The 27952-nt window shown below is 37.3% G+C and overlaps 1 protein-coding gene across 7 annotated transcripts; it reads right to left on the bottom strand.

The window, feature by feature from the left end:
- Window positions 1-223: 223 nt before the first annotated feature.
- Window positions 224-27926, bottom strand: LOC128192359 (uncharacterized). 7 transcript variants are annotated; one of them, XM_052864964.1, is made up of 19 exons: window positions 27799-27926; window positions 24134-24304; window positions 19452-21377; window positions 17238-17422; window positions 15575-16126; window positions 15043-15107; window positions 14710-14772; window positions 13994-14144; window positions 10873-10945; window positions 10367-10536; window positions 9161-9193; window positions 7156-7439; window positions 6003-6277; window positions 5845-5862; window positions 4537-5053; window positions 3422-4402; window positions 3055-3204; window positions 2740-2800; window positions 224-1621 (listed from the first exon to the last, which is right to left on the bottom strand). In XM_052864964.1, the coding sequence occupies exons 2-19, from the start codon at window positions 24201-24203 to the stop codon at window positions 1481-1483; spliced, it is 5715 nt and encodes a 1904-aa protein (XP_052720924.1). In that variant the 5' UTR covers window positions 24204-24304; window positions 27799-27926; the 3' UTR covers window positions 224-1480. The 7 variants fall into 7 exon arrangements, with proteins under 7 accessions (XP_052720924.1, XP_052720925.1, XP_052720923.1 ...); XM_052864965.1 differs by lacking the exon at window positions 27799-27926 and adding an exon at window positions 25888-26803; XM_052864963.1 differs by lacking the exon at window positions 27799-27926 and adding an exon at window positions 25987-26803.
- Between the last annotated feature and the right edge of the window lie 26 nt (window positions 27927-27952).

Genomic DNA, 27952 nt, shown 5'->3' with positions numbered 1-27952 from the left:
TGGAGGAAGATGTTTATTAATGGATCATCCTAATTTCCTATAGTGCAATCGATCTACATCATTCACAATTATTGTCAATAAGACTACTTTACACTTCATTGATCCAATGCTGAAACTAGATGTAGTCCTTGATTAAACACTGAGGCCCATGGGGGCTCAGGCTGCTAAATCAATGCTTTTCCAGTTGTATTTATATTGAACTTTATAAATAAAAACCAAGAAGAATGATTTCACATAGGGTAGTTTAATTTTGTGATTTTAGGAATTGACATAATCAAATGATAAATGGATAAAATGATATGGAGTAAAATGCAATTTTCCATCCTCCAATACATAAATATATAAATAAAAAATTAAACATATAAAATTAAAAATTAAAACAATAAATTGTCAGTTATCACAGACAGCATATGGATATTGGAATCTCCACAGCCAGAGAGACGAACAAAGAGCTCATTGGACGGGTATCTAACTACTATGTAATTGTGAAATACACAACACCACTTGACTAATCTCACTAGACTCGAGATATCTCAACAACTGCAGTACATATCTCAAGTATTCCTCTGTACTTGATGATCAAGTCTTATTCATTCCATCTCACTATCCTCGAGTGGTGGTTAGGTGTAATGGAAGGTTTTGCAAATGTTAAAGAATTATCTGTATCAGATCTTGAAAAATATGGGTATATGGTAAAAATATATTGTAAATACAATGTAAAAATATATCACAAGTAAAAATAACAGCTAATATTAAGTTAGTACACATCAGTAAAAGGGATTCTGGACGGACTTGTGTCAAATCAAATAAAGAATTTGTTCAAATGAAATTGTACAGTGTACATGTTCCTTGTCGCTAAGTACAAATGTTAAGTACAGTGTTCTCTAGATCTGGGTTCTTAGAGAAACCCTGTATGGGGCCCCAGATTCTAACAGATTCCCACCATTTTCACCACACCCTTGCTAAAGACGGTCAAAAAGTGTACAAAATATATATATACATTCTGTCAAACAATAAATAATGCATTCTTAAAAGTTGTATAATATCACATATGAATTTGATTTTAATAAATATATATATGTATAATTGGTGTATAAAATTTTTTTTTACAGTCACCATATGCCTAAGTACGTTTTCCTCACTCTAAAGGTGTTCTTTAAATCATCAGTCACCGTCCCTGTTACACTGTCCATGCTACGACATTGTCCTGATTTTGAGGGGGACCACACGAGACACAGTTGACGACCCCTCAAACATCAGGTTTGGCAAGATCACTCTCCTTCTGCCCAGTCCGGTTAATGAGTGTACCTACAGATGGCCTCTCTATACTAATATAGTACAATCCTTGGACTTCCCTGACATGATTTAGAATGTCTCCATGAACCACATATTGCGAGCACATTTTATCAGTTTTGACATCACTTTGTTATTCCATTGTTTATACACAATCCATGGCTTTGTTCTTTTCCCTTAATTATATTCACCAGTAGGAGGAGCCAAAGTCTTTCCGCCGGGAAAGGGCCAGCCCACTCTTGGCTCTACTGACCATTCTCTGCGTCATTTCCCCAATTTCTTCAGACAGGTTCAAGGACATTTCCAGTTCATCTTCAAATTCATGAGACTGAAAAAGAGTTGAAAGACCCATAAAACACATTTACATTTTCCTACGATGATTATTAAAACTCAAGATTACAGGATATGAGTTTATTGTTCAACAAAATACTTTCAAAGCCTAACTATGAAATCACCTGTAATAGCCTAATGACAAAACCAAATAATTCATAAGCAACTGTTACAGTGAAAACTTTGCAAAATTTGCATGTAAGGCTAATCAAGCTATTAATGAACCCTGAATAAAACATGTACTGGCAAAACACACACAAATGTACACTATCAATGTGTGAACCTCTTCATATCAGTCAGAAATAAGAATGATACTAGTATATTTTCTTTTCCTTTGTATACATGTATATTTTTTTTTTTTGGGGGGGGGGGGGCAAGTTCTACATTTCTGAAATTATTGCAGTGCATTATTACCATGATTGAAGGTACTAAACAAAAATGTTGATTTCTCTTTTACTAGTACATATGTAATACACATACAAAACTATGACACTGGTTTTTACCATTTGGACAAAAATTACCTGAGGTCTTACATATTTTTTTGTGAAATCTAAGAGTGAATATTGTTATTAATTTACATTCAAAATGTCTTCCTAGTTTTTTGTTTGATTGATAAGCAAAATAAATGTTTAAAATTTTCAAATACTTTTCTATTTAATCAACTATGCCCTCTACATTTAGTGTATTAGTCATACATAAAAAATATACATACCAGTAATATTTAATCTATTAAATACATATAGACACATAACCAGTAAAATGAAATGAAATCATGGGTGGGATAAGCTTTGCTGCCTGTGGCTCCCAGTCATTCACTAGCTTTAACTACTACGGCTTCTACATAACCCAATCAAAACCAGGCCATTAATAACATACCATTTCTGGGTCATCTTGACCTAGTATGATGGGAGTTTGTCCATTCTGAACACAACTTTCTTGGGCTACACTTCTCTCAGCTAGGAGGGCAACAGTTTCATGCGAACCAGAATTAGTTGTAACATGAGTGGCGGAATTGACCGAGTTAGACACAGAACTGGAGGCCATTTTGTTACCACTGTGACCTTCACCCAAGGTAAAAGATTGGTTTTGGTCTGTGACCTTGACATTTGGTTTTACCTTTTTGTATTTTCGTACTTGATGTGTTCGTACTCTTGATCTTCTTCCTGCACTTCTACTCCTGTAAATAAAATGATTTATAGATAAATAATACTGACTTTACCAACAAACTATAAAATCAATTTGCAATCATGTCTGATAAAGTTTACAAGATAATAAAATGCCCATCTAAGACTTTATTTTGCTTTGGTTGCAGTGCTTCCTTTGTACAGCAACTCTCTACACAACTGTATTAAAACAAATCAGTAATTTATAATCATTCTTATAAAAAAGTAATTTGTACTGAGTAGATTTTGTATCAGAGCATTCGCTTACCTCCTCCTGTAGATAATATCGTCCTCGGACTCGGCGCTCGAGCTATCGTCACTGATGTACTCCCTGATCAGATAGCGTGACCGGTTCCTGCCATCGGGAGAGTAGTGTCGCACCCGAGACGCCGACTTTGATCTTCTTCTGGGACGGCCCCTGAGCATAAAAAGAAAGTTGTTTTATACTAGGAATCTAATTTTGAAATGATTTTTAATTGTTTTTATTTGCAGTTTATACAGCAAGTCTAGTCATGAACAAATTTCAGATTCTGTTACTTGTTCATAATATCAGCAGCTTTAGGAGAATGTTAAAATATGGAAAAGATTAAAAGACTGATTTGATTGGACAATGCTGTCTAGCCGTGGTTCCTCACCTTGGTGGACTCTGTATAACGTAGGTCACCGGCTGCTCACTCGGGGGCGCTTCATACACAAACTCTCCATGAGAATGTACTCCACTGCCCCCACACATAGGACAGGCCGCGGTCTGTTCCAAATACACAGGGGGCGCCACTGGCGGGGGAGGGGGAGGCTGGGTTGTAACAAGGTATCCGATTGGTTGCTGGCCACGAGTGTCTAAGTCATCGTAGGAATATTGTGGGGCTTGGTACACTGGCTGTGTTGGGTGATTACGGAGAGAAGACCTCAGTCTGCTGTATCCGGCTGATATAGGCGCTGCATAGGAGGTGGTTGGCACATTGGGGTACTGAGGGGGAGGGGGGACAGACTGCTGGGGTGGGGGTTGTGGGGGAGCAGCCTGGAAGGTTGCATTTTGCAGCAGATTGGGCTGGGATGCAAATCGCTGCATTCGGACTGGTTGCTGATGGGTCTGGGTTCGTGCTGCTTGATATCGAGGTACATAATAACTGTACAACTGTTCATCAGTGGCCGTGGTAGCAGTCACACGGGAGGGTGACTGGTCGGAATCATATTCATCAGGAAATTCTGTCCCTGCCGCTCGATTCCTATATTTACGCTTTATTCGTTTCTTTTCTCTTGAGCGCTGAGGTTCCGGTAACACTTGCGGTGGAACTCGACTGTTTGGATTAAATGAATCAGCGGCAGCGTAGCCGAGTGGAATGTCATCCTGCTGTTGATTGGGTGGATATTTCCACCAATCATTCCAGTCCCGAGCCCCTGCTCCAGAAAATGAGTTGGCTCTTCGGCGAGGCCCCATCATGAAGGCATAAGGATCCTCAGTGGGATCGAAGTATCTGTCCCTATCATCCTCCCTGGTTGGGGGATGCTGGGAAGGGGGAGGTTCCTGGGGTGGTGTTTGGCGGTTCTGAGAGGCAGCCATCTGGAATTCTTCCCTCAGTCGGCCTATTTCAGCCTGCAGCAGCTTAAACTTTTCGCTGAAAAAAAATGTTTAAAAAATAAGCACTTTTTATTTTAACAATAAAGTCATAAAACATTAATAAGTTTTTTTTTAGCTTAAGATAGTATTCACTTTTTCCTATTTTCATTATATAAAAAACTCTTCACACACCTGCTGTCTGATCCTTTAGTGGCTGCTGTGGCGACTGACCCCCTCACTGTATCATCACTGTCTGACCCCACTCCCCTGTCCTCCACAACCGGCCGACGGGTCTCCTCGGGGGCCCTTGGTCGGGAAATCTCTAACGGGGGCACCTGGTTTCTTCTGCTGGAGGCCCCAGACCTGTCCGACCTGGGTGTGGGTATTTTGGGGGTGGGAGGGCGAGGCGGTTCTTTCTTGGCACCGGGTGTGGAGGGTCGGGCTTTCTCCTCGCGGCGGGACACTGTGGCCCTCTGGGTCTCGACCCGCTGCTCTGGTCTGATTGGTTGTTCCCTGGGAGTGTTGTCCTCTGAGGAAAGGATCTCTCTACTCTCATTGTAACTCCTCTCGGCCCGTGGAGTCAGTTCCTCATCAGAAAACTCAGAGAAGGACACATTGTTTTTGGCGGGCTTCTTGGGAGTTTTGAGCGGGGTCTCCTGAACTCTCTGACTTCGCCTGGATCCCTGACTCTGAGTGGATCTTGGTCGCTCTGAAAATCAACAAATTGTCTCAACTTAATAATTCAAAGTGGTAATGTACTATAAAACTGAAGTTTACACTGTTCTACACAAACTAGCTGATCCATTTCACACTGAAATATGAACACATGAGTAGCTCAGTCTCAAAATTGGTAGCTGAAAATCTAAGAAATAACGCCAGCCAAACTACTTGGGATTATGATTTTGCATGACCTGTTCAAGACTTTTTACTAAATCATATCTTATCAGTTTTAAAGTTTAAAATGAAATCTTTTAACAGTTTCAATTGATGAGAAGATAGCCAGCCCCATACAACACTAATAAACAAGAACCCAGCAAGCCTTGTGCAAAAAATGGCAAATATACATGGAGTGCAGTACAAGATAAACACAGCACAACAAGATCAAGTTCTAACCAATCAGATTGGATAGCTGAGATGAGCCGACGCGAATTGTACGCCTCAGCTCATCCAAACTCTCCTCCCAGATGTTGGATAAAGAATCTGCAAAAAACAAAATGGCCAACAAGGTCACGCAAGGTCATCCAGATTCCATAACATGCAACCATCAACAATGAAACAGGATAAAAATGAACCCACACTTCAAAGCTATACATTAATGAAATACATGTTTAGCTTATTTAGCATGTATATATGCATATTTGTTTTTTTGTAATTTGATAATCTAAATCCGTTATTTACCAGGGGTATATACATGCTAAATAAGAATGCATTTCAAGTTGAATGGATTAGTATGAAACAGCAATGATATGGAAAGTTATAACCAAATTATGATAAATTTACCAGACTCCTCAAAATCCTCTGAAACAGAATTTAACAACATGAGCAAAGAGAGTGAGAGAGAAAATAATTAGCTGAAATCTCCATGAGTGGAAATCTTCTGAATCACAACAAAGTGAGACAACAGTGTGGTGAGGCGTAAATCCTCATTAAATCCTCACCTTCTTCCTCCTCTTTGATTGGCAGGTCCACGCTCCTCCTTCCACTTCGGACATCTCGACTGGAGCGTCTTGGTCGAGATTCTGGAATGTCAAAACTCATCTCGCTCTCAGTGAGGGTGTAGCTGTCATCTGTGTAATCTCGAGACTGGTTGTTACTTCTGCGACCAGACTGAGCCGACTCACGAGATGGAGGTCTCTCTTGTTTACGTCCTGTTCTCGAGCTCGCCACAGAGGAGTCATCAGCTCGAGATGATCTTGAGGAACGTGATCTTGGTCTAAATGAATTCAATGATAATCTAATGATACTACCAGGTAATTTTTTTAGTCTTGTCCTATTGCCTTTAAGTCATTAAAAATCCACATTCATTCAACACTGTTACAACTTTTCGCAATATCGAATTCATCAAACACTCATAAAAGTATCAATTAGTCAAATTTCACGAATCACTAATTCACTCAACAAAGGACTATATATGATATGGGCCTAAAATGGCCCACTATAATGAACATCGTCATTTTACTGTAATTGTTTGTTTTTTTAGTACAGATATATATTTGATGTGTTTTCACAATATTCATTTTGGTGCTCACAATTTAGAAATATGACATCGTAAAGACAACCTTTTCCCGCCATTGTTGCATTTATAGCATACACAGCTTTTTTTCAAGCAGTTTTTCTTTCAGAAAACATACAGCGCAGGCTTGAACAAACAAAATATATTAATCAGAGATGTATCTAGCCGAGACTAATAAGTGACAAAAAAATTTATATTGTTCAAGCATGCGCTCTATGTTTCCCATTCGTAAAAAGATTAGAAAAATGTCAATTTTTGAGCGATTTTGATTGAATTCTAAAAATAGCGTCACGTCTGACGTCATATACTGCCAGTGAGCGCAAAATAAATCAAATGAATAGTTGAAAATAATATTTTATATCAACTCGTCTAAAAAATAAGTTAACATTTTATTGTACCCGAAACACTTAAAAAATGGCAAATTTTGGGGGCCAAATTTAACTCATATCATATATAGTTCTTTCTTTGAAAATGTGTTACTATTCAGATGTTGCTCTAATTAAATAGTTGTAATAGTAATAATAATTGCCGAGTCAGCTCCATATAGCAGACTTTTGTCCACTGATGACCACACCTACCTGTCACTGCCGCTATCAGACTGTCGGAGCCTCAGGGTCCCCTGCCCCTGCTGTTGCCGGGCCGAGGCCTGGCCGCTGACCTCTGACCCCACCATTGACCCTATGAACCCACTGTCTGCATCCCCTGCATGGCGCTGCTTGGTCATCTGTTTGAACGTCCCCGGGCCAGGGAGATTGGACAGAGCTCCTCCCCCGCCGCTAGCACCCCTCTCTCTGGGGCGGGATCCCTCCTGGTCTGATATACCACTGTCCTGCAGACTGCTAAAACTGCCGGCCTCTGGTCTCTACAAACACGAGATTCCACTCAGTCTAATGCCAGATTAACACTCAAACTTTAAAACTCATTACATGGCTATTTAATTCTTACTGGTATTAATTGATCTGGAATTTTTGTTTTAACTGCTATACTTTTAAAATTAAATGCATTGTGCTTGCAGGTAATATTTAGCTGTATATTTAATGAGCCTGCATATTCAATTTGCTGGTGTATTTAATTTACTTGTGTAGCTTTATTATAAAGGCAGTTTCATTCATGCAATGTCCAGTCAGTGAAAGATTAATGCAATGGTAGGTCTGTGAATTAAACATATTGTTTGAAGATTAACAGTATAGAAATTATGTATTACAGAAGTTAGAGATTAACAGACAGTCAGTAGGAACAGTGTACAGATAGAAGACAATGCAGGGAAAAGATCACTGGTTAAGGAATGATAGAACATAATGAATATCACACTCTCCTCAAAATCCATAAATATTCAATAAGAAAAGGGACACTCATCATGTTCCTAAATCTCAGACAAGGAGAATGAAAATAGAGAGGTAAAGGGAAAAAAAACAAGCATAATGAGTGAACAAAACAACTGTCCTCAACAAGCAAGTGAACAGTTACATTACAGAACAAGCTGAAAACAGGTCATGAACAAGTGGGTTTCAGAACAATCATACAGCAAGTTATGAACAAGTGGGTGTGTCCTCAATGTTACAAAACAACACAAGAAGTTATGAACAAGTATGTGTGTGTCCTTAGTATTACATAACAACACAATAAATTATGAACAAGTATGTGTGTATCCTTAGTGTTACATAACAACACAACAAGTTATGAACAAGTATGTGTGTATCCTTAGTATTACATAACAACACAACAAGTTATGAACAAGTATGTGTGTATCCTTAGTTTTACATAACAACACAATAAATTATGAACAAGTATGTGTGTGTTCTCAATGTTACAGAACAAGATAACAAGTTATGAATGAGTGGGTGTGTACAGAACAACCACGCAGCAATTCATGAACACATTAGTGTGTTCTATTTGTTAAAGAAAAAGACAACAAGTTATGAACAAGTATATGTGTTTTCTTAGTATTACATAACAACACAACAAGTTATGAATGAGTGGGTGTGTCCTCAATGTTACAGAACAAGATAACAAGTTATGAACAAGTGTGTGTTTGTGTGTGTGTCCTTAGCATAAGGAAACAAGCAAACCACATGTCATGAACAAATGGGTGTGTCCATGATGTTACAGAACAAGTTATAAACAAGTGGGTGTCTCCATAACATTACAGAACAAGACATGAACAAGGGGGTGTGTCCTTACTCTTTAGCATTTTAAAACAAGCAAACAACATTTCATGAACAAGTAGGTGTGTCCATAATGTTACAGATCAATCATACAGTAAGTCATGAACAAGTGGGTTTGTCCTCAGCATTATAGAAAAAGCAGACATTGTTAGTTGTAATAACTGTTAATTTCATGCAGGTATGCAATGAAGAAGTATACAAACAAACCATGAACAAGTTGATGTGTCTTAAACATTTAAAAAAGGGCAGATATTGTTATTACACATGAACAAGCAAGCATGACATTAACATTGAACAAGTCAGGGGGCTTGTCCATAAACTACAAAAACCAGCAGGCATTCCCATAAGACAAAACAAGCAAATGTGCCCAGTATTTTACTTATCAAGAAGACATGCCAAAACTGTGAGTAAAACCAACCTCTCCTGATTCTGCCATCAACTTGAAATATCGCTGTAGGGTGATAGAGAATACACTGGGTTAGGGACAACTTACTGATATATCTGACTACTGGTACATCTCATCATACATGCATTTGTATTAAGGAAGGAGTCTTTTATGGTTTTCGACTTGTCAAACGTAAAATTGATTAATTGTTCATTAAATCAAGATGAAAGGAAATCATAATAGAGTATTTTTCTTTCTTTTTTTATTATCCAACAACTTGGCATAGAAAAAGTAATCAAAGTTTAGAATCTAACAAGGACTATATTTTTGGCGTAATATTAGCGTAGGAAAATATCACATATTGCGCAATTCAGAATTGCTGCAGATTAATGAGTCTGGTTTAGCATTTTAAAAATAATAACATTAGTGTTGGATTTTTACACTAATGTAAACTAATGATATGATTCTTGGGTTTCAGAATATGTGTTTAAAATATGATTTGCCTATCAAACTACATTTTTATAGGCTTTTTAAAGTGCCCTTCTATACACTGATTTTTGTGAAAAAATCACTAAAATCAGTTTTTCTCTCTTATTAAATGGTCAATATATTAGCTTTTCAGTCAATTTATATCTTTTTATAAAGTCTTTATTATACATAAAAATCATAAATATCTTATTATTGGAAGCATGAAAAAATAATAAAAATTCCCTCATAATTTAAGAAAATTAGAGGAAATGCGGGCTAAGCAATATCAGTTTTAGTATAAATAGTTATTCGAATTTAGTAGTATAAGCTGATACACATTCTAATATTCTATCATTTCATTGAAGAATAGAATCTTCATATCTTAAATAAATTACTACAGAACTACAAGGAGCTACACTTGTTTTTATCATCCTTTACGTTGAGGAAAAAGGTAGTGACCTTGACCTGCTCTTATGAGAAAACAAAAAGGTCAAATTTGATAAAACTGATAGAATCAATTTGTAATATGATCCGTTTGACTCTGTCAAAATTCCATGAATTTCTTATTATAAGAAGTATGTTTGATAACAAGAAGACTCCTTCCTTAAGTTGATGGATTTACAGTTATTCAAAGTATAAATAAAGGTACAAAATCAAGTTAAATGGTGAATATATAAATGTAAGTACTGATAAAATAAGCTGATAAATGAACAGTGAATCTGTACAGGAGTATTTGCATAGTCTTCACAGTGATGCCACACCCCCTCTTACCTTCTTGAGGTTCCCTGACCGGGGTTCCCTGTGGTCGTGTCGGCGGGGTCGGGGCAGCCTTGGGGTGGGGGAGTCCCGGTCAAACGTGGAGTCTCGCGGTGAGCGCCCTCTGGAGGAGACACTGCTACGACTGCCAGACATACTGGAGTCGCGCATCCGACCCAGCGAGTCTGTGGGAAAACAACAAAAACAATGTAACTCTAAGTCTATAACAACCACAAGTAGTCAGACTGGGGACAAGACTTTAAGAGGCCTGGATGGTCCTAACAATGTTTATTTTTACCAGGATAAATCTGATGGGTAATTTGTGAACCATCTAGTCTCCTTATTATCTCTATAGCTAAAGAGAAACAACCGAAAAATGTCAGTCTGCTTATTTATACACAATGATAGCTTGATACTTGTTAATACCTTTTATTTCATATCAAAAGACAGAAATGAAGCCAAGCCATGTCACAGAATCAATTTGTGCATACTCTTAGTAATCACCATAATTAACAACCTACCTGAATGTGGGTCAAGGTCAGAGGTGTGCAGTGACCTTGTACTTCCTACCGTGTGGTCAGATGACTGGGGGTCCTACAACAGAAGGGTCAAGGTCAATAATACCTCTGAATCATATCTTGATATGAGAATCAGAACCCCCTTTCACCCCCCTTCCTGAGGCACCAGTGCCACTCCACATCATATGTACTGTTTTACTGCACAATCATATTTTTGTCAAAAGGTCAAACATCCTTTTGCTCAATTAATAACTTCAACAAAGATCCTCTGTAAATGACTGTTCAACAAAATATGCTGTCAAAAACAAGTAATAAGATAATTGCAAATGAAGTGATAAATCAAACTAATACAGTCAAACTTGTTGAATCTGAATGTTGAGCATTCTGGCATGTTGTCCAATCCGGGGAAATTATTCAGTCCCTTCACATTTTCTTATCATTTTATGTTTAGAACATGTTGTGCAATCCGGATCTTGTCTATTCTGTAAACTGGCTGCGATAAAAGAACTAACTGCTTATAATAAGTGAGAGTTATCTCCCATAATCCGGCCACTTAATCGGCCTTATGCAGGGTATTTACATTTCAGTTTATACCGTTAAGACTTGTTATAAAAAAAATCTTTTTTTTTTAGCCAAAATTATATCAAAAGTGAGGGTTGTGTATTTTACTTCACCCAATTTTTTTTTGCAGGCTGTGTTTCTGGATACCCCGGAAGTACATGTAACACTGCCGCTATAGTTTGTACATGTAATGCGCGTTGTATGGTTACACTTACAGAGTTACATTTTATTCTGTCAAAATGCCACATTCTTAAAGTTGATTAAATTCCCGTGTATTTGAGTATTGATTTATCCATTGTTCCCTGACCAAAACAGTTCTCGCCATTACGCAATCAGTCACCTGTTGACTGGTCACAATCAACTTGTGATACATGTACCAATATGATCTCCTTAGCGTATGCTATTACGAGTGTGAACCCTACCCAAAATAAACGGATCTTTTCTGTACTATTGTGATTTTCTCAAGTATATGTTTCTATCTCTGCATTAAACTCTTCCCTGTTTTTCTTAAAACAGGAACTGCTCACTAAAAATCATAAAAAATACCAAGTTAAAGGAGGTGAATTTCCAGTTTTCGTAATAACGCCGGCTCTGACACTTTTCCTGTTACCGTATGTAAAATATCAAAATTGTTAAAAAAGGAAAAAAAAAGTCAGATATTTTGGACTAAATTGTATGTTGCAATCATTTTATGTTAATAAAATGCTATGCTATCTGGATCTTGTCTATTCTGTAAACCGTCCGCGATAAAAAAAAACCCGACTGCTTATACATGTATTAAGTGAGAGCTATCATCCGTAATCCGGCCACTTATCAATCGGCCTTATGCGGGGTAATTACTGCTCAATTATCGATCAATTTTACTGTCCTTGATATTGATTTAAACAACTGTGATTATAAATCCAAACTAGCAACTCATTTCAGTTTATACCATTAAGCCTTGTTATTAGTAAATACTGTAAAACAATTTTTATTCGCCGCAACTTTATTTCGCAATTAACTGCCAATAAACTGGTTCGGGACGTCTAATGTTCGCGACCAAGCCTTATCCAGACCTGTATTGTTATAAAACTTATAGACAAAGGATTGGTTCGCGGCGAGAAATATTCGTGACGACAAGGCTCTCGCTAACCTTGCGAAAATTTCTCGCATACGAATAAAAGTTGGTTTACAGTACACATTTTTTCAGCCAAATTATATCAAAAGTGGGGGTTGTGTATTATACTTCACCCAAATTTTTTTTTCAGGCCATGATTAACATGGTATTAACGTGAAGTAACACAGTCGCTATAGTATGTATATGTAATGCGCGTTGTATGATTACACTTACAGAGTTACATTCTATTCTGTCAAAATGCCACATTCTTAAAGTTTATTAAGGTACTTCACTACACCGAGACTTATACTTTTTAAGACACTACGCCACAAGATGGCGATTTAAATGTTTTGTTAAACTGTTTGTATCAATCGATTCAGATGTATATCGTCATAGCTCAGTGGTTAAAGTATCAGGCTTGTGAACCGCAGGTCATGAGTTCGAATCCAGCTGGGGCTTTTGTTTATGTTTACTGAATGAAATTTTTGAAAATATCATTTTTTAACTAAAATTGCACATTTTTTCGCCTATTAGACATATATACTTTTTATCATCATGCTTTCTATCATAATCAAGTAATTTTCTGCTGATATGAGAAACTTTTTCAAGGTGTAGTGAGGCACCTTAAATTCCTGTGTATTTGAGTATTAATTTATCCATTGTTCCCTGCACCAAAACATTTTTCGCCATTACCGGGGGGTACATAAGCACTTTGACTTGTTGCATGGTCAATGTTTGTTTACAGTGGTATGGGACACCTCCATGTTGTGACAAACTATTCATCAAAATAAACAATGAAATTGTGTGTAATTTTATATATAGTTTTTCTCCCAAAATTGTTACCTAACAGCGTAGCGCAGTGGGTTAGAGGGTTCACAATGAATCTGTACATCATAAGTTTGAATACCGCTAGGGATTTTAAAATTTTTTACTTTCCAAATTATTTTAAAACGTATTTTTGGTTAGATATTGTGAAATTTAAAAAATCTAATGTGAAAGTATTTTAACAATAATGTACTTTAATCCACATTAATATGCACTTGTATCGTGTCTGATTTCTCAGGTTAATCGGATGTTTGAAAATTTATCAATAAATACGATAATTTGCTTGAAAAAGTATCTCCATTGTACGTTTTCCATTATGCAATAATTTTTTTCCAAATAAAAAAAAATGAAAATCGGCAACATAATCACAATCCAGTAGGTCTAATATATTTCAGAAAAATTGAAAATGTTGCAAGAATAGACAATCAAGACCTACTGCATTAAATACCGGTACTACAATTAGTTTGCAACAATGACCACCCAACCGGATGCTGCCTAATCTGGCCAAATTTTTAAGCAACCTCCGCCAGATTAGACAAGTTTTACTGTACAAGTCACAGTTTTTCAAAGACATCTGACTTCTTATTTATATTAGAAACATTTAGTATGTATAATAAAAAGTTTAGATTTAAGCTGACATACCCTGGTGAATGGTTTATTCTCTGTTTTAGCGAATGATCCCCTCCCCGAGTCCTCTTTACTGGGACGTCTGCTGCCCTGGGAATTGAGCGACTGTCGTCTGCTGCTGAACACCGAGTCGTCCTCATTATCTCCTCGCTCCAGCTGCTGCCACCTACAATCACATGATAGGTCAATGACAACCAATCAGGGCTGAGCTCTCTAGTGTTTAGTGTCCACAAAAAAATAGACATCGTTTTCTTCAAATCAAGAGTTCCAATAGTTGATGCTGAGCATTTAAAACAAGTATTCTCATTCAAATACAGATTTAAATTTTAAATATTCTTTGCGAGTTATTTACTCAAAATTTATGCTAGGCTATATGAACAGTGTTAACAGGTTCAAGGTAAATGAACTTTGGTTCATTAAAAGAAGATTTTTTTTCCGACAAATTTCAGATCATTCAATGTAACAGTTTTATAAAAATGATAAATCATAGAATCCAGTTTTAACAGCCTGGGCCTATATCAAGGTTTCTGGCTTTCACTGAATATAAATGATCTGTGATACTCAAATGCAGTGTTAAGTGATACAAGGTGCAAAATCCTGTATACAGGTACCAACATGCAGGTGCCTCCTGTCTAAAAATATTACAATCACCAAAACAAGTGTCAGAGTGAACATGCAGAACATTGACAAAACTGTGCGGAGTTATTTCCCCATAAGGAACTCTCCTGTACCTGTCAGGTGTATCCTCTTCCTCCCATAGACTTGTCTCATTGGACAAGACAGAGTTAGAGCTACTGTCAAAAGCATCAATCAACCATGCTTACAACATTATATCAACCATGCATACTGCAGAAAATCAGCTCAACTATAGGCATGTTTACAACATTAAATCAACCATGCATACTGCAGAAAATCAGCTCAGCAATAGGCATGTTTACAACATTATATCACCTCAACTATGGGCATGCTACACAGAGACAAAATATCAGGGTTGCATAGCAAGCTGTCTTTGGCAGAATGATTTTATGATTGAGATAAAAAAAACTTTAACTAATTTTTGTTACCTGTCTTCAAGTTCATGTGGCATTTTAAAGACATCTGGTTCCTGCTGACTAATTTCATACAATTTCTGCAAGTAAAGAAACGTGTTGTTCATGATGTAAATATGTTACATTTTTTATATACATTATTATCTACATGTTATTGTTTTAAAAAATGTTTTATGCCCCTGAAAACATTATTACCACTATGTGTTGATGTGTGAGAAGGTGAAAGAGCTGCATGTGATTGCTCTGAGATTATTTACATCTGAGAGACTTTATACAAATACAGAAGTACATTTAAATAAAACAGATCCAAGCCCCACCCAAGATGTGGTCTTTATCTAAGTGAAGTGTTGTAAAGTTTTACTGTGATTTAACCATGCATCCTAGCATCATCTCCCATAAGGTGTTGACCCTTACCCTCAATGCTGACCCTTAACCTCCCCGATGACCCTTACCATCACTGATGACCCCTACCCTCCCTGATGACCCTTACTCTCACTGATGACCCCTACCCTCACTGATGACCCCTACCCTCACTGATGACCCTTACCCTCACTAGATTGTCAATCTCCCTGTCTCTCTCTGGGGTCTGGGCCATCTGCTTCAGTCGTCTGTACCGATCCATCAGAGCATTGTACTCAACATGCAGCTTCTCGATTTTTTGTTCAAACTCTTTGTTTGGTTTAGGTTGTATTAAATCGTTCCCTGCTTTCACGCCCCTGATTTTACGCTTCATCTGGTCCACCGACCGCATCTCCTGGTCACTCATGCCTGACGTTAGAATATCGCTGTCAGACTGTCGACGATTCGACTGAAATGGCTGTCTCTGAGAATGCTTCTCTTTACGATTTTCCTCCACTTTCTGATGAATGTCATCAAACTTCATCCCAAGGCGGAAAAGTTCGCCCTCCAATTCTTTGTCCTCATCGAAATTAACATCCCCAGTTCCGCTTGTCCTCTTACGCGTGTTGTAATCCTCCTTCACTTGCAAGTAGTCTTTCCGTAACTTCTCATGGTCGTTGCGGATCTGGTCAAAGATTTTCTCTTGGTTTTCATGCGACATTCCCTCCCCTACGTCAAGCATAGCTTGGAAGGAATCCATCTACAAAAACAGACAATACATAAGTACCTTCAGTCTACGGTTAGAAATATGTGGCAAATTAGGTAAAACTGTCAAATGTCTGTGAAGCATATTGTTGACATTGAGTCTTATCTACAGAGGAATGTCCTTTCTTTTGAACATTTAAATCGGCAAGTGTCTGTTTATGTCTACAGTGATGGGCTTCATTTCATCATCAAACTATGAAAAAAGCTATGAATTTTGCAGAAGAGCCATTAAACAGGCATACAAAAACAGCTTCTCTTGTCTGCATTGAAATGAAATTAGATTCTTTTAAAATGATTTATTCACAAAAGAAAATGAAACAGGAAAGTCTGAACGCACTTTTCTTTTCTCAATGCACTTGGTCTTTGAATTTACTTGTACAGAACTTGGCAGCCACTACACCGTTTATTCAACTGTGGATTAAACTTTTAGACTGCAGCATAATTCCATTTAAAAGTCCCTGTTCATTTGGCATTTACTGTAGAATTGTAGGGGTGTGAAACTTAGCGACATCTAATGGACTACTGAGTAAATCATCTGTTCTGTTATTTATCTAGTCCTAGTCCTCACTTGGTACCAATTGTCCATTTATTAGAAAGAAAGATAATTAATCATTTCCTGTGATATATATATACAATCCTACATCACTATAATTGATTTTAGTCAATGATTTCAAAAGCACTAGATCTACATTCATAAGAATATAATATATTGATTGATGTCCAAAGTGAATTGTGGAACAGTCTTGCTCCAATTTCAATATATTCAGACATTCTACCTTAACCACTCATGAACAAGGAGCTGCAAGGCATGTCTTTGTTATCAATAATTGTTTCTAAATTTCAATAACAGTTCACAAGATCTAATTTTTTTGTAGATAGGGTAAACTCCAATACATTATTTGCAAATCACTGAGATAATTGACTAATACTTATTTCTTTACAATTTTGTCACTGGAATGTGATTAAACGCAAAATAAATTCTATCAAAGAAAAAAAATATCTATAAATATGCATGATTCTTCCATTCACTCACTCTTGAGTCTGAAAGCTGAGCTTGAGCGTGACCTTACCCCTTCAAGAGATTCTGAGTCTGACCTTGAACTTACCCTTTCACTGAGGTTCTGAGTCTGGAAGCTGAGTCCGACCTTGACACTCTCAGCTCCATGGTCCATCGAGATATTCCCCCGGGGGTCAGTCTGTGAGTGACCAGAGCTGAGGAGGGGGGAGAGCCCCCGCGTAGAATTCCTGCGGCCATCGGGTTGGTCTGAGTAGGAATTGAGAGCTGCACTCTCTGTATGAAAAAATATATGTATGCCAGTTACCTATAACACAATTTGTTTTAAATTTTCTGTTTTACGTTTTCATTTATCCAGAACAGATCATATAAATCAGAAAGCATCACAGGAAACTCTCAGTCAGTCTAGCAGTAAGATCATGTAAGACTGACCATGGGTTTCCAATAATGAGCAGAAGGCTGAAAACAAATACATGTCCATCTTTTAATGCATTTCAAACACAGAAAAAATATAGAGTTAAGGTACCATCATCTCTCTCCGACACTTCTATGATGGCCGACAGAGGATCATCAAGCTCCGTGATGTACTGTAACAACATGTCCGAGTTTTCTACCACGCAACATCAAAAAGTCACATACATATTATCAGAGTACAATAAACAATAAAACTCAACCATGTAGATTGCATATCTTCCAAGAGGTAAGACAAAGTTTCCATTCTGATAAATGAAATCCTACTTTGCTATCCCAAGTCCACGAACCTCCACTGAGTAAAAAGCAATAATTACTTTATAAAATGACACTTGAAATTAAAGAGCTTTCACTTGCATAAAACACAATGATAATAAGAACTCCAGTGTTCATAGCGCACTCCTTTGACAAAAAGTTCACAACCAGCACTAAATCATTGCCTTTGATTCACTTCATGATTGATCCTTGGACATTGTATATTAAAATCTCCCATACTTTATCTAGGATTGAATAAACAACCAATTTCCATATTCCTTCTGGTTGCGACAGAGTTGGCAGGCCTCCACATGGAGAAGTTGAGCTGCCATTGCCGAAATCACCTGAGAATTTTGTCTCCTACAGACACATGGTTGTGGTGTTTCCTGTCCGCTAGCTAATTCTTGCCCCGGCAGGTGACACATTATGAGAGACGACAATAGGATTACAGTGGCATTGACAATATAGGTCCACCATCTTGTTAATCTGATTAGCTGACTCAATGCAACACTACTTCTTTTAAAGGGAAATAAGAATAATTCCCTTCTAAACACAAGTGCAATTATTATTTTCCATATGACAGAATGACACACAGACAGACAATGTGGACATTGTCTTTGTTAATGCTGAGCTATAAGTGGTAGAACAATGATGATTCACAGGCAATTTAATTGAATTATTCATAAATCAAATCAGATAAAAGTCTATAGATTGGGATATATCTTATTCAGATTGCTTTTTGAAAAATCTATCAGCCCAATTATATTGATAAATCAGCCAAATCCAATTGATAAATAATTAATTGATAAATCACATTTTATGCATACAGAAAAAGATTTTTTATGAATTGAAATTGATTTATTGACATCAAAGTTTTGACAAAACCCATTCCAAGTTTAAGAATAAATGATTTTCATGTAAAAATAAAAACCAAGTAAAATATATGACTTAAACTTAGTAATCTAGACTCCAAAAACAGTAAGTTTATCAATAATCTATACAAAGAATGAATACACCATTTTGACAAGCAGATCCCTGGGTATTTTTGTGTTTTACTGAAATAAGAAACCTGCTATCTAACTGAATTGATCACTTAGTGGTGTTTTAAATTTACGTCCAATATGGCCCTATCAACGTAACACTGAGTGCAGGAAACAGTGGAGCAGGTCCATACAAGTTACAGAGACAACTTATAAACAAACAGCACCTTTATCTGGGTCCCATCACCTCAACACTTGCTCACAGAGTGTCAATAGTTCTGTAAGTGTGCCATAAACAGAGCTCCAAAACCTCCTCTCTTTATTGCTCTGTATACACCACATTAACCTTCTACGTGACACACATCCCAAACCAAATTTCTGACACATCTACACCTCTATAAAATCACAGCTAGATCAACCAGATCACATCCATTACAACTCTCTATCCCACATTGGTACCAACACTTGATACAGTCAGCCAATTTTTTTATCCATATTTTTACCAACCCCTTCCTTCAAAATTCAACAAAAACGAGTTTGATAAGAAAAGCATGCACAATTTTGTTCCCTATTCTCAATTCTACAATGAACTCCCTTACCTGTCAGTGTAATGGGACTGGGAACTCCCAGGGACCCTTGGAATGGGGAGGGGGACTTCACTCCTCTGCCAATCTGTCCCATCTGGATGGTCTGGGGTTGTTGGGGGGAGGGGAGTGCCCCCTGGCTGGCCTGCAGGGGGGTGGGGGAGTTTGTGTGCAGCGTGACGTTGGCCCCGAGCCTGAGCTGATCGATGGTGAGCTCGGCCTGAGCGTACTTGGACAGAAGCTTGTCGTAGTCCAGCTGTAACTGCTGCACAAGCTCCGTCGCCTGCTTTCTCTTGTTGAACTCCTGGTGAAGTTTGGACGACAGCTCTGTGCGGGATTTGTCAGAGGAGGCACTGATGACCTCGCTGTGTTCATCCCCCTCCCCGATATCGATATTGACCAGCGACATAGACATGGAAGAATACTTGGGCTTCATTGGCTTGGTCCTGTTTGCTGAGATGTTGGTGGTACTTTTGCTCTTGACCTTCAGAGGGGTGTTGACCTCGGAGGGTTTGGGCAGCAAGCGTTTTGGCATTTTTTCGCCCTGTTTTCTTCCTGCTGCTGGTAGTTCGTTCTCCTTCTCAAAGAAGCTCTCCTGGGACCGAGCTTTGGAGAGGTTGTTGGTGGGACTCCTCTTGGATTTGGAGTGAGTTGAGTAGTGTTCTGATGCTGCTGACCTCTGGCTCGCTGCAGAGTCCGGTCTCTGTAGGGGGGTCCCTGACCTTGAACCCTGTCTAGTGGATGGCCTTGAGTCGGTGTTAATGGCAGAAACTGGCGTCACTGATCCATCCCTACGAGAATCATCATCAAATGATCTGTCATGGATGAAACTGGGTCCCTCCCTGTATGGGGTATTCCCTCGACTGCTGCCCCTCTCGCTCACTCGACTGGTGGGTCTGCTACTCTGGTTTGATTTGGGGGTCAAAGACCTTGGGCTTATAGAGGGGGCACCTCTATCATTATGGTAAGCTTTGATTTTGGCGGGGCTTGGTTGATCAGAAATACGACTCGTTATGATGAAAATTTCGTCATCATCATTTTCCTGTGGAGTCTGCTGTGATTCCTGAAACTCTATGCTCTCTGCATCATTATCCACAATGTCTAGCTGATCCCTGTATCCCAGCTGTTCCTGATACAACTGTAGAGCTTCCTCTGGTGAAATCTCTGGGAACGGCTCACTTCCTATTGTTCTGGCTGAGTTAGCTGTGCTGGGACGAGTTCTGGAGACTACATCATCGTGATCTCGGCTGTCCCTGCTTGTATCATGATAGCGCTCCCCGTGACGATGTCCCATATAATCCCCAAGCAACTGTTCTCGTGTCGGGGTCCTCCTCAGGAACTGTTCAATGTCCTCCTCAGAATCTCCCTGCTCCTCATCACTCAACTCAATATTATCACGAGACACATGAGCCTCTAATTCTTCAAACTCATTCAGTGAGTTTTTGTTCTCGAATTCAGTTCCATCGACTAATACACCAAGCTCTTGTAGCTGTTTGTAATATTCCGGGTCAAACAAATCTTTCTCTGACCCACTTTTGGGATCGGTACTTTCGAAGGCGAGAGAATGATCAAAGCTGCTTCTATTGCTACTTTGAAGGCTTCTATCACCGAGTTTAGAGAGACTGAGATGAGGCCTGCTACTAACTAGCTCATCCTCATCACCATCCACCATAGAATCCCGATCAAAACTAAGCTCATCCTTGGAGGCCTCTAAATCACTGATGTTGGCATTTTCTCCCAGCGGATGGGACACATCGTCATAGCTCGGAAAGGAATGAAGGTCAGAGTGTCTCAGAGTGGAGCTGCTCCCTGCACTCTGCTTGTCTCGCTCGAGTCCCGAGTCTGTCCAATGAGTCCCTGTAGATCCTGCAGTGTATTTACTTTGAGTGTCAAAGCTGTCCCTTAAAATCCCATCATCATCAATCAGAATTCCTCCACCCGCTGAAAAAGAAACAGAAAACATATTATAGATGGTCAACAATACTTTTTCTAGATTTCACCACACACTGAAAAAGGAAACAGAAAAATATCATTGTTGCTCAACACCACCAAATCAGAATTCAGAATATGTCCACATTGATCTTTTATTGTGTTTTCTCATCAAATGGCAATATCTGGACATTCTGTGAAGCAAGGATCAGCTGGACCAATAAAGACGTCTATATCCCATGATCAATAACATGTACCGCCACAGTCCATAATTGAAAAGTAAGCTGACAAAACAGAGTTCTCCTCATCACATGATCTCCACGTTACAACCATAAGTTATTTCAATTATCAACATGGATTATCATTTGTGAGGGTAATTAAAATTTCATAATTACAAACTGTTTCTTTTATGTCCTCCTAATCGATATTTCCTGCTTCTATGAGCAACTGAATAAAAACATCACAGTCAAGTCCATCGCTATCGAGTGTGTACAACATCCTTCATAACTATTGTGAACCATTTTCATTTGTGACCATTATCTCTAACAATGGTCAGCAGAAATGTCTTGCTATTCCCAATCACCGATGGCCATTCAGTCCAACACAAATGACAGGTTTAAATCGCTATACTGACCCAATTATCTAATGTTTCTTTTATTTAGTCTATCCTGCATTAAACACACTTTCATTATATTCACATTCCAGAAAGACTAATTCATCTGTATCTTAATACTTACCAAGATTTTATAAAAACCAACCCCAAAAAAACCCACATTGATTCACCTAATCAATATTCATAGTGAATTCACTCTCAAAATAAACTTGCTTGCAAAAGGTGAAAAAATTTGAAAGCTATCCAAAAACATTCTCCTAATATATACGCCATCGTAAATAATTGGAATCTGTTTTGGTTAAATCCTGAGGTCCGTGTTGGGACTGAAACTTAATTCCAATTTAAATACAATTCCACCCCTCAATAGTTGACATTCCTACCTTACAACTCTGGCAAAAAAAGAGCACACGACCCAGATTGCATAGCATTGTCGTATTTCAGAATGTGCAGAGATCATACAAGCCATGTTTGATTTAGTTATTTGCAGTGGAATAAAAAAAACTTTGAGAATTCATTAGGAGTAAATGGAGTGAACATTTAGGTCTGATATAAAGGCCGTCCTTTGATCACCTGTTTTATAGCGCTAAAATCCATTCTAAATTTGAATTGGCAAGTCAAGTTTACTTAATGTGTTAATCTTTAAATTAATTTGCAGGTAAGCGATATTAAGTGCAGATAAAATTTAAAGAGTAAACATACTCGTAAAATTCATGATTCTCTTCAAGCTGTGATTGCTTAAAAAACCCATCAGAAAAAAATCCTGCTTTTGACATTGGCTTTTCGATTGTAGATATTATATAGATACAAGACAGGTCAGACTTATGTTATACCACATTCCGAAGACATTGCTTAACCTAGTTCTACCAAATTCTTACACAGGGTCTTTAACATCTTTTTATCTCTGCAAGAGTTTTGACAGAAATTAATATCTAAATATGAAGCCTAAAGCTTTACATTCCTTTTGGCACTACCCCCCACAAGATAATTACATCAGTACCAATGTAAAACACAGGTTTCCTTCGTGTCCCCCCCAGAGAAACACAGCGGTCGTCTTACCTCGTAAATGGCTCTCGACAAATCTTCAATTTATCATTTGTTGTAGTAATATCTACCCCGGTTAAAACTCTCGGCTAATTTTGAAAGTCAACAGAGACCCAGAAATCTGTTCTTAAATCAATGGTTCGATAGCCCTCCTCGTTATTTGAAGTGGTGTGAAGTAGAAAGATCAACAGTCAACACTGACCAGTCGGGCGAGATGTACCCACGATTCCATGCAGTCAAACGACAGAGGATAGCCCATGGGTGTAGGTAAATAAAATCAAACATTCCAAGATAGGTAAATCGCTTTCTCGTTGTTAAATCCCCTTTTTTATTTTCCCAGTGGAAGGGATTTAATTATCATGATACATTAACTGTTCAGCAGGTGATAATCTTTATCAACTGTGAAATAATATTTCTACCTACTGACAGGTTGATGCTTGGATATAAGCCTATAGGTGTACTTAATTACATACCCAAGTGGTAAATCAGTATTTCTACAGTCATCAAAATCAAATTTGAAGCAATTACCATACTGTTAAAAGATACTGATACCAAGTGCATTTCAAATTATTTTGTGTATAAAAAAGCTATCTCTTATTAACTCATTTATTTTACAGTTAAACCATCAAATTTTAAATTAACTTGCAATTTTAAAAAAGTGGGCTCTCCAATGTCCATCAAACATTTGGTTATTTATACCAAGAGGTCAACTTTGAGAAGGGTCAACATTTGACCTCAATGTTTGTCTTACAAGGTCAGTGAAAATGATGGAGTTTTATCATGTCTCCACATGATGATCTTCTGTAATCATTAAACTATAAACGACAATGCAGCGAAAAAGATCCCAATAGAAAATGAAACCTCATTACATTTAAATTAATTCACATTGAGGATCAGTCATTCCGACCTGAGTTATACAAATAAATTGGATAAGTACAAGTACCTCCTTCCATTACTTTATGCCGATATAGTGAGACCTCAGGTCTCCCAAAGCATTATCAGGGCAACAGAAAAACCTCAAAAGGTCACAATCAATTCCACCCCATAATTAGTAATATATTATCGTTTTTATGCATAAATTGCTGGCTGACATAGAGTGTACAATTATACATACATGACATGGAGTCTCTAAGAATTCCGTCATCATCCAGCTCAAAATCCTCGCTGTATCCCAGGTACGCCATCACTGGAGCCCCTACAGGTGTACCTGTCCAGGTGTACAGTACAGGTGTTACAGGTAGCTGTCCTCTTCCTCAGCTCCTTTCATTCAATATTCATCACGGCCCTGAAAAACATTTACCATGTCTGTGAAAATTTATTATCAAATTTTTGCAAAGACTTACAACTTCCAGCAAGAGAGCAGCTTCCCTGCCTGATTTAATACGGCACAAAATTACCCTTTATAACAGAGCAGGTTCATCTCTTCATCAATGTCAATGTACATATCATTCTTATCAACCTTCTAATTCTCCTTCATTCTTGTTGAATTAAGTGTAGACAATTATGACAGACCATAAAATCTTTATATAAGACACATACATCATGCAATCTTTAATTGCTCACAATATAAAAGTACATTTATACATGTTAGGTCTCCAATTCTACCACATTTTGTGATGGATTTAGCTTTTACCCAACAAGTAAGGCATTTGAATCTTGGAAATGGGATTGAAAACATGGGAGATTCTATATATCACAGATTTCTACCCGGGCATTTTATCTGCACATCGTTATACATGGCGTAGTATTAATACCACGGACATGTACTGTAATCAAAACAGATAAGTACTATCTTCATGGGTGATATTCACTGGATGTGCAAAAAATCAATAATCAATCTAAGTTTATTTGCTAGATGAAATCCTATCCAAAAAAACTAAGCTTCCACATAGTCTATTTGATTTTTTAATATAATCCAATATAGATAATTGATAAATTAAATTCAAAACTTGAATAATTTACGTTTTACATTTCATGCACTATATTTGTGTCTCAAGGCCTATAACTACTGTCTGAATAAGCGGTAAGACTAGCAGGTAAAGACAATGAATTTTCGTTAATCATTAGTTCAATCTGGCGACACTAAATGTCTTATCAGTTGAATAATCCTGTTTTCAAAGCACACAATCCTACCCAACACTGCCAGACTGACCCCAAATGATTCCATTTAACGTGATGACAAAATATTTCAAAAGCCGCGTGAAGATAAGAGGTGGTTCCTAGGGCCACCTGGCGCACCTCGCAGTCCTTGGGAGTGAGCGTTGTGTATTGACACACACAGATAAATACAGGTAAACACACCTCCCTAATCCTCAGTACAACAGTATCAACACCGCCCAGTCAAACCTCCACATACTAATTCCGATCACTAATATTACTATTATTCTCCGTATACAAGGAATTGGATCAGCTCCAGATACAGATTCAAACTGAGTACCAGTCGAAAAATTGAATCTCAGGTGGCATAATCATGGAAGATTACAAGGAACAATATGTTTACTCACCACTGCTCACAGTAACTTTACTCTTAACCTAAATGTTATTAGAAAGTGCCAACTTATTAACTATATATATGAACATACCTTTATCAATGTTACTTTTTTCATATATAAGACTAATGATAATCATTCTTGCTATAATAATAAAACACTAAAACTCAATAGTCAAATGTATAGTATCAAAAGATACCAATTGAGTTACCCTAATTATCAGCTGCCATATGGGAAACCAATTGCAGCATGAATAATTTAAACAGGAGACAACAGTCTAATACAATTAGAATCACATAAAAGAACACACATAAACTCAATGACATATAGAAACTCTGGTTAATATAAGAAGTTAGCTTAAGAGAAATAGTTGACCTACCATGTTACACATACTCAGAGATAAAGGGCTTCAGCTTGCAGAGGAAATGATTAGTAAAAATTATCACAAAATCATTGTATATCTACAGAAAAAATGTACCGGTAATCCGAAATTATCCATATATAAATTCCTATATCATGTGACCCATTAAAACATGGAAAGAAAGTACGTCTTCTGTAAGCTCCATATTGAATAAAATTAATGTCCCAAAGTATTTCTTATTCCTTATTAAATTGTTGGTAATAATTTTTCATTTAACGGTGACTTATCAATAGGACGATGTCTGCACACACGGAACAACATAACTAGGACCAAGAGTTGAACAGCGGCCAAATTCTGCCTTGTCAGTTCCCTACCGCTCTTTGGTAAAATTATGATCATTTAAATACACGATTGTTTACGTCAGCTAAAGTAACGTTCATCAAATTCAATAAAATGCTCCGACACATTCTTTCAAGGAATGGAGTGCCTCTATAAGTGATCCAAATACCAACAGATAAAGAAGTTCGTGTGAATGATAAAAGGCATTAGAATTTATTTTGGTTTCCTTTCAAAACAATAATAGGTTTTCAAATGTTCAATGTATTAAGGACTTATTCATAAATTTAAATATCTACAGCAACAATTAGATAAAATATTCATACCTCATTTCATGTTCAATAGTTTTAAATCCCTTTCAACTAAGCAAATGTATAAAAATGTTTTAAGCTGTTGGAAAATTGAATGCTAAAAGGTAGTGCTAATACAGGTCACATATAAGTATATAAATGTACATAATTACGATGTTGGGTATAGGCCATTGATTATTGCATAAATAAGTTAATACAAATATTGGAGGAGAGGATTACTATAATTCCCTTTCTTGTCCTCCTTGGGGATTGCCAGACAAAGTATATTAAGCTAAATATGCACTCTTGAAGAATTAAAGTCTACCTAGGACTGTGTTTTAACATTCTATTTTCTTCCGATACATCTCGTTTAGTCCTATTCCCATCTAGTATATATTACATGTATTAACTTTAAGCAGTTTAAAGTTTTAATTTTTAAACTTTAATTTTCTAATCACATTCATTGACAAATTTATTTCACTTTAATGATCATTGTTCAAACATCTGCATCTAATGTTTGTCACTTCTTAATATACTAATATCTATTAACAGAGATCATAAAATACCAGATATAAGATATTCTAAACATTAAAAGCATGGTAACTCAAGAGTTATGCTATATTACCGGTATATTGATTATATTTAATCGATCTTTAAAACCTTATCTGACATGTACTCTTTCAGTTATTTTGCTTGAAGGTTTTATAATAAATATCTTGGTATGCACATTTGATCAATCCTTTAGGAGAGAGGTATGTGTGAAATTGAAAACACACTTGAATATACATGCATGTCTAAACATGTGGCTATTGGCCAAGTCATTTAAACCTGCTGTCAACTAGTCTGATTCTGATGTAAAAAGAAAAATTATCAGAATACAGCAAAGACCCCTAAATATTATTAAAACAGTAATATAAAATATACTACATGTAATAACATTTACACAGCTTATCAGTTAAAATTTACATATTGTATTTGTATCATATCAAGTGTTTACAAAGGGACAGAACTGGGGAAATTGATCATAGAATTTCTCCACTCTTTCAACGATTTCTGCAATACTTGTTGACATATTCACACTGCATTTACCACTGATGAATATTCTTGCATTGCGTTTTTTACATTTAATATGTTCTGATAAATCCACCGTTTGTGTGCACTACGGTAGCGTCGTAATCACTGTGGAAACCAGGCCGTTTCTAGTTTCTACATGTGCACTTTACCCTCTGCATATTAATTATTTCAGCAAAGAACATTGAAATTTCACGTAAATATAATTTTCTGATATTTAACATATACTTACGGCAGTATGTTCCCAACAATGAATCCAGATTATCCCTATTTTTCGTGTTATTTTGCACCCAAGAAGCGGGGCATCGTTTTCAACGAATCGTAAAAATTGGTAGAACGAAATACGTAAATAAGTCCGAATGTCGATCCCGATAGTATAGAGAGCA

Source organism: Crassostrea angulata, chromosome 7, assembly GCF_025612915.1.
Source record: "Crassostrea angulata isolate pt1a10 chromosome 7, ASM2561291v2, whole genome shotgun sequence".
NCBI lineage: Eukaryota > Metazoa > Mollusca > Bivalvia > Ostreida > Ostreidae > Magallana > Magallana angulata.
This window is presented reverse-complemented; position numbering and strand designations above follow the sequence as displayed.

What these genes read in the sequence shown, in the direction of transcription:
- LOC128192359 (XM_052864964.1), bottom strand. Translation starts at nt 24,203, where the DNA reads ATGGCGTACCTGGGATACAGCGAGGATTTTGAGCTGGATGATGACGGA. An exon ending in AGATTGACAATCTAGTGAGG is followed by an intron (nt 15,108 to 15,574) that starts GTAAGGGTCATC and finishes CTTTACTTGCAG; the next exon opens with AAATTGTATGAAATTAGTCA. An exon ending in ACTAAAGGATCAGACAGCAG is followed by an intron (nt 4,403 to 4,536) that starts GTGTGTGAAGAG and finishes ATTTTTTTTCAG; the next exon opens with CGAAAAGTTTAAGCTGCTGC.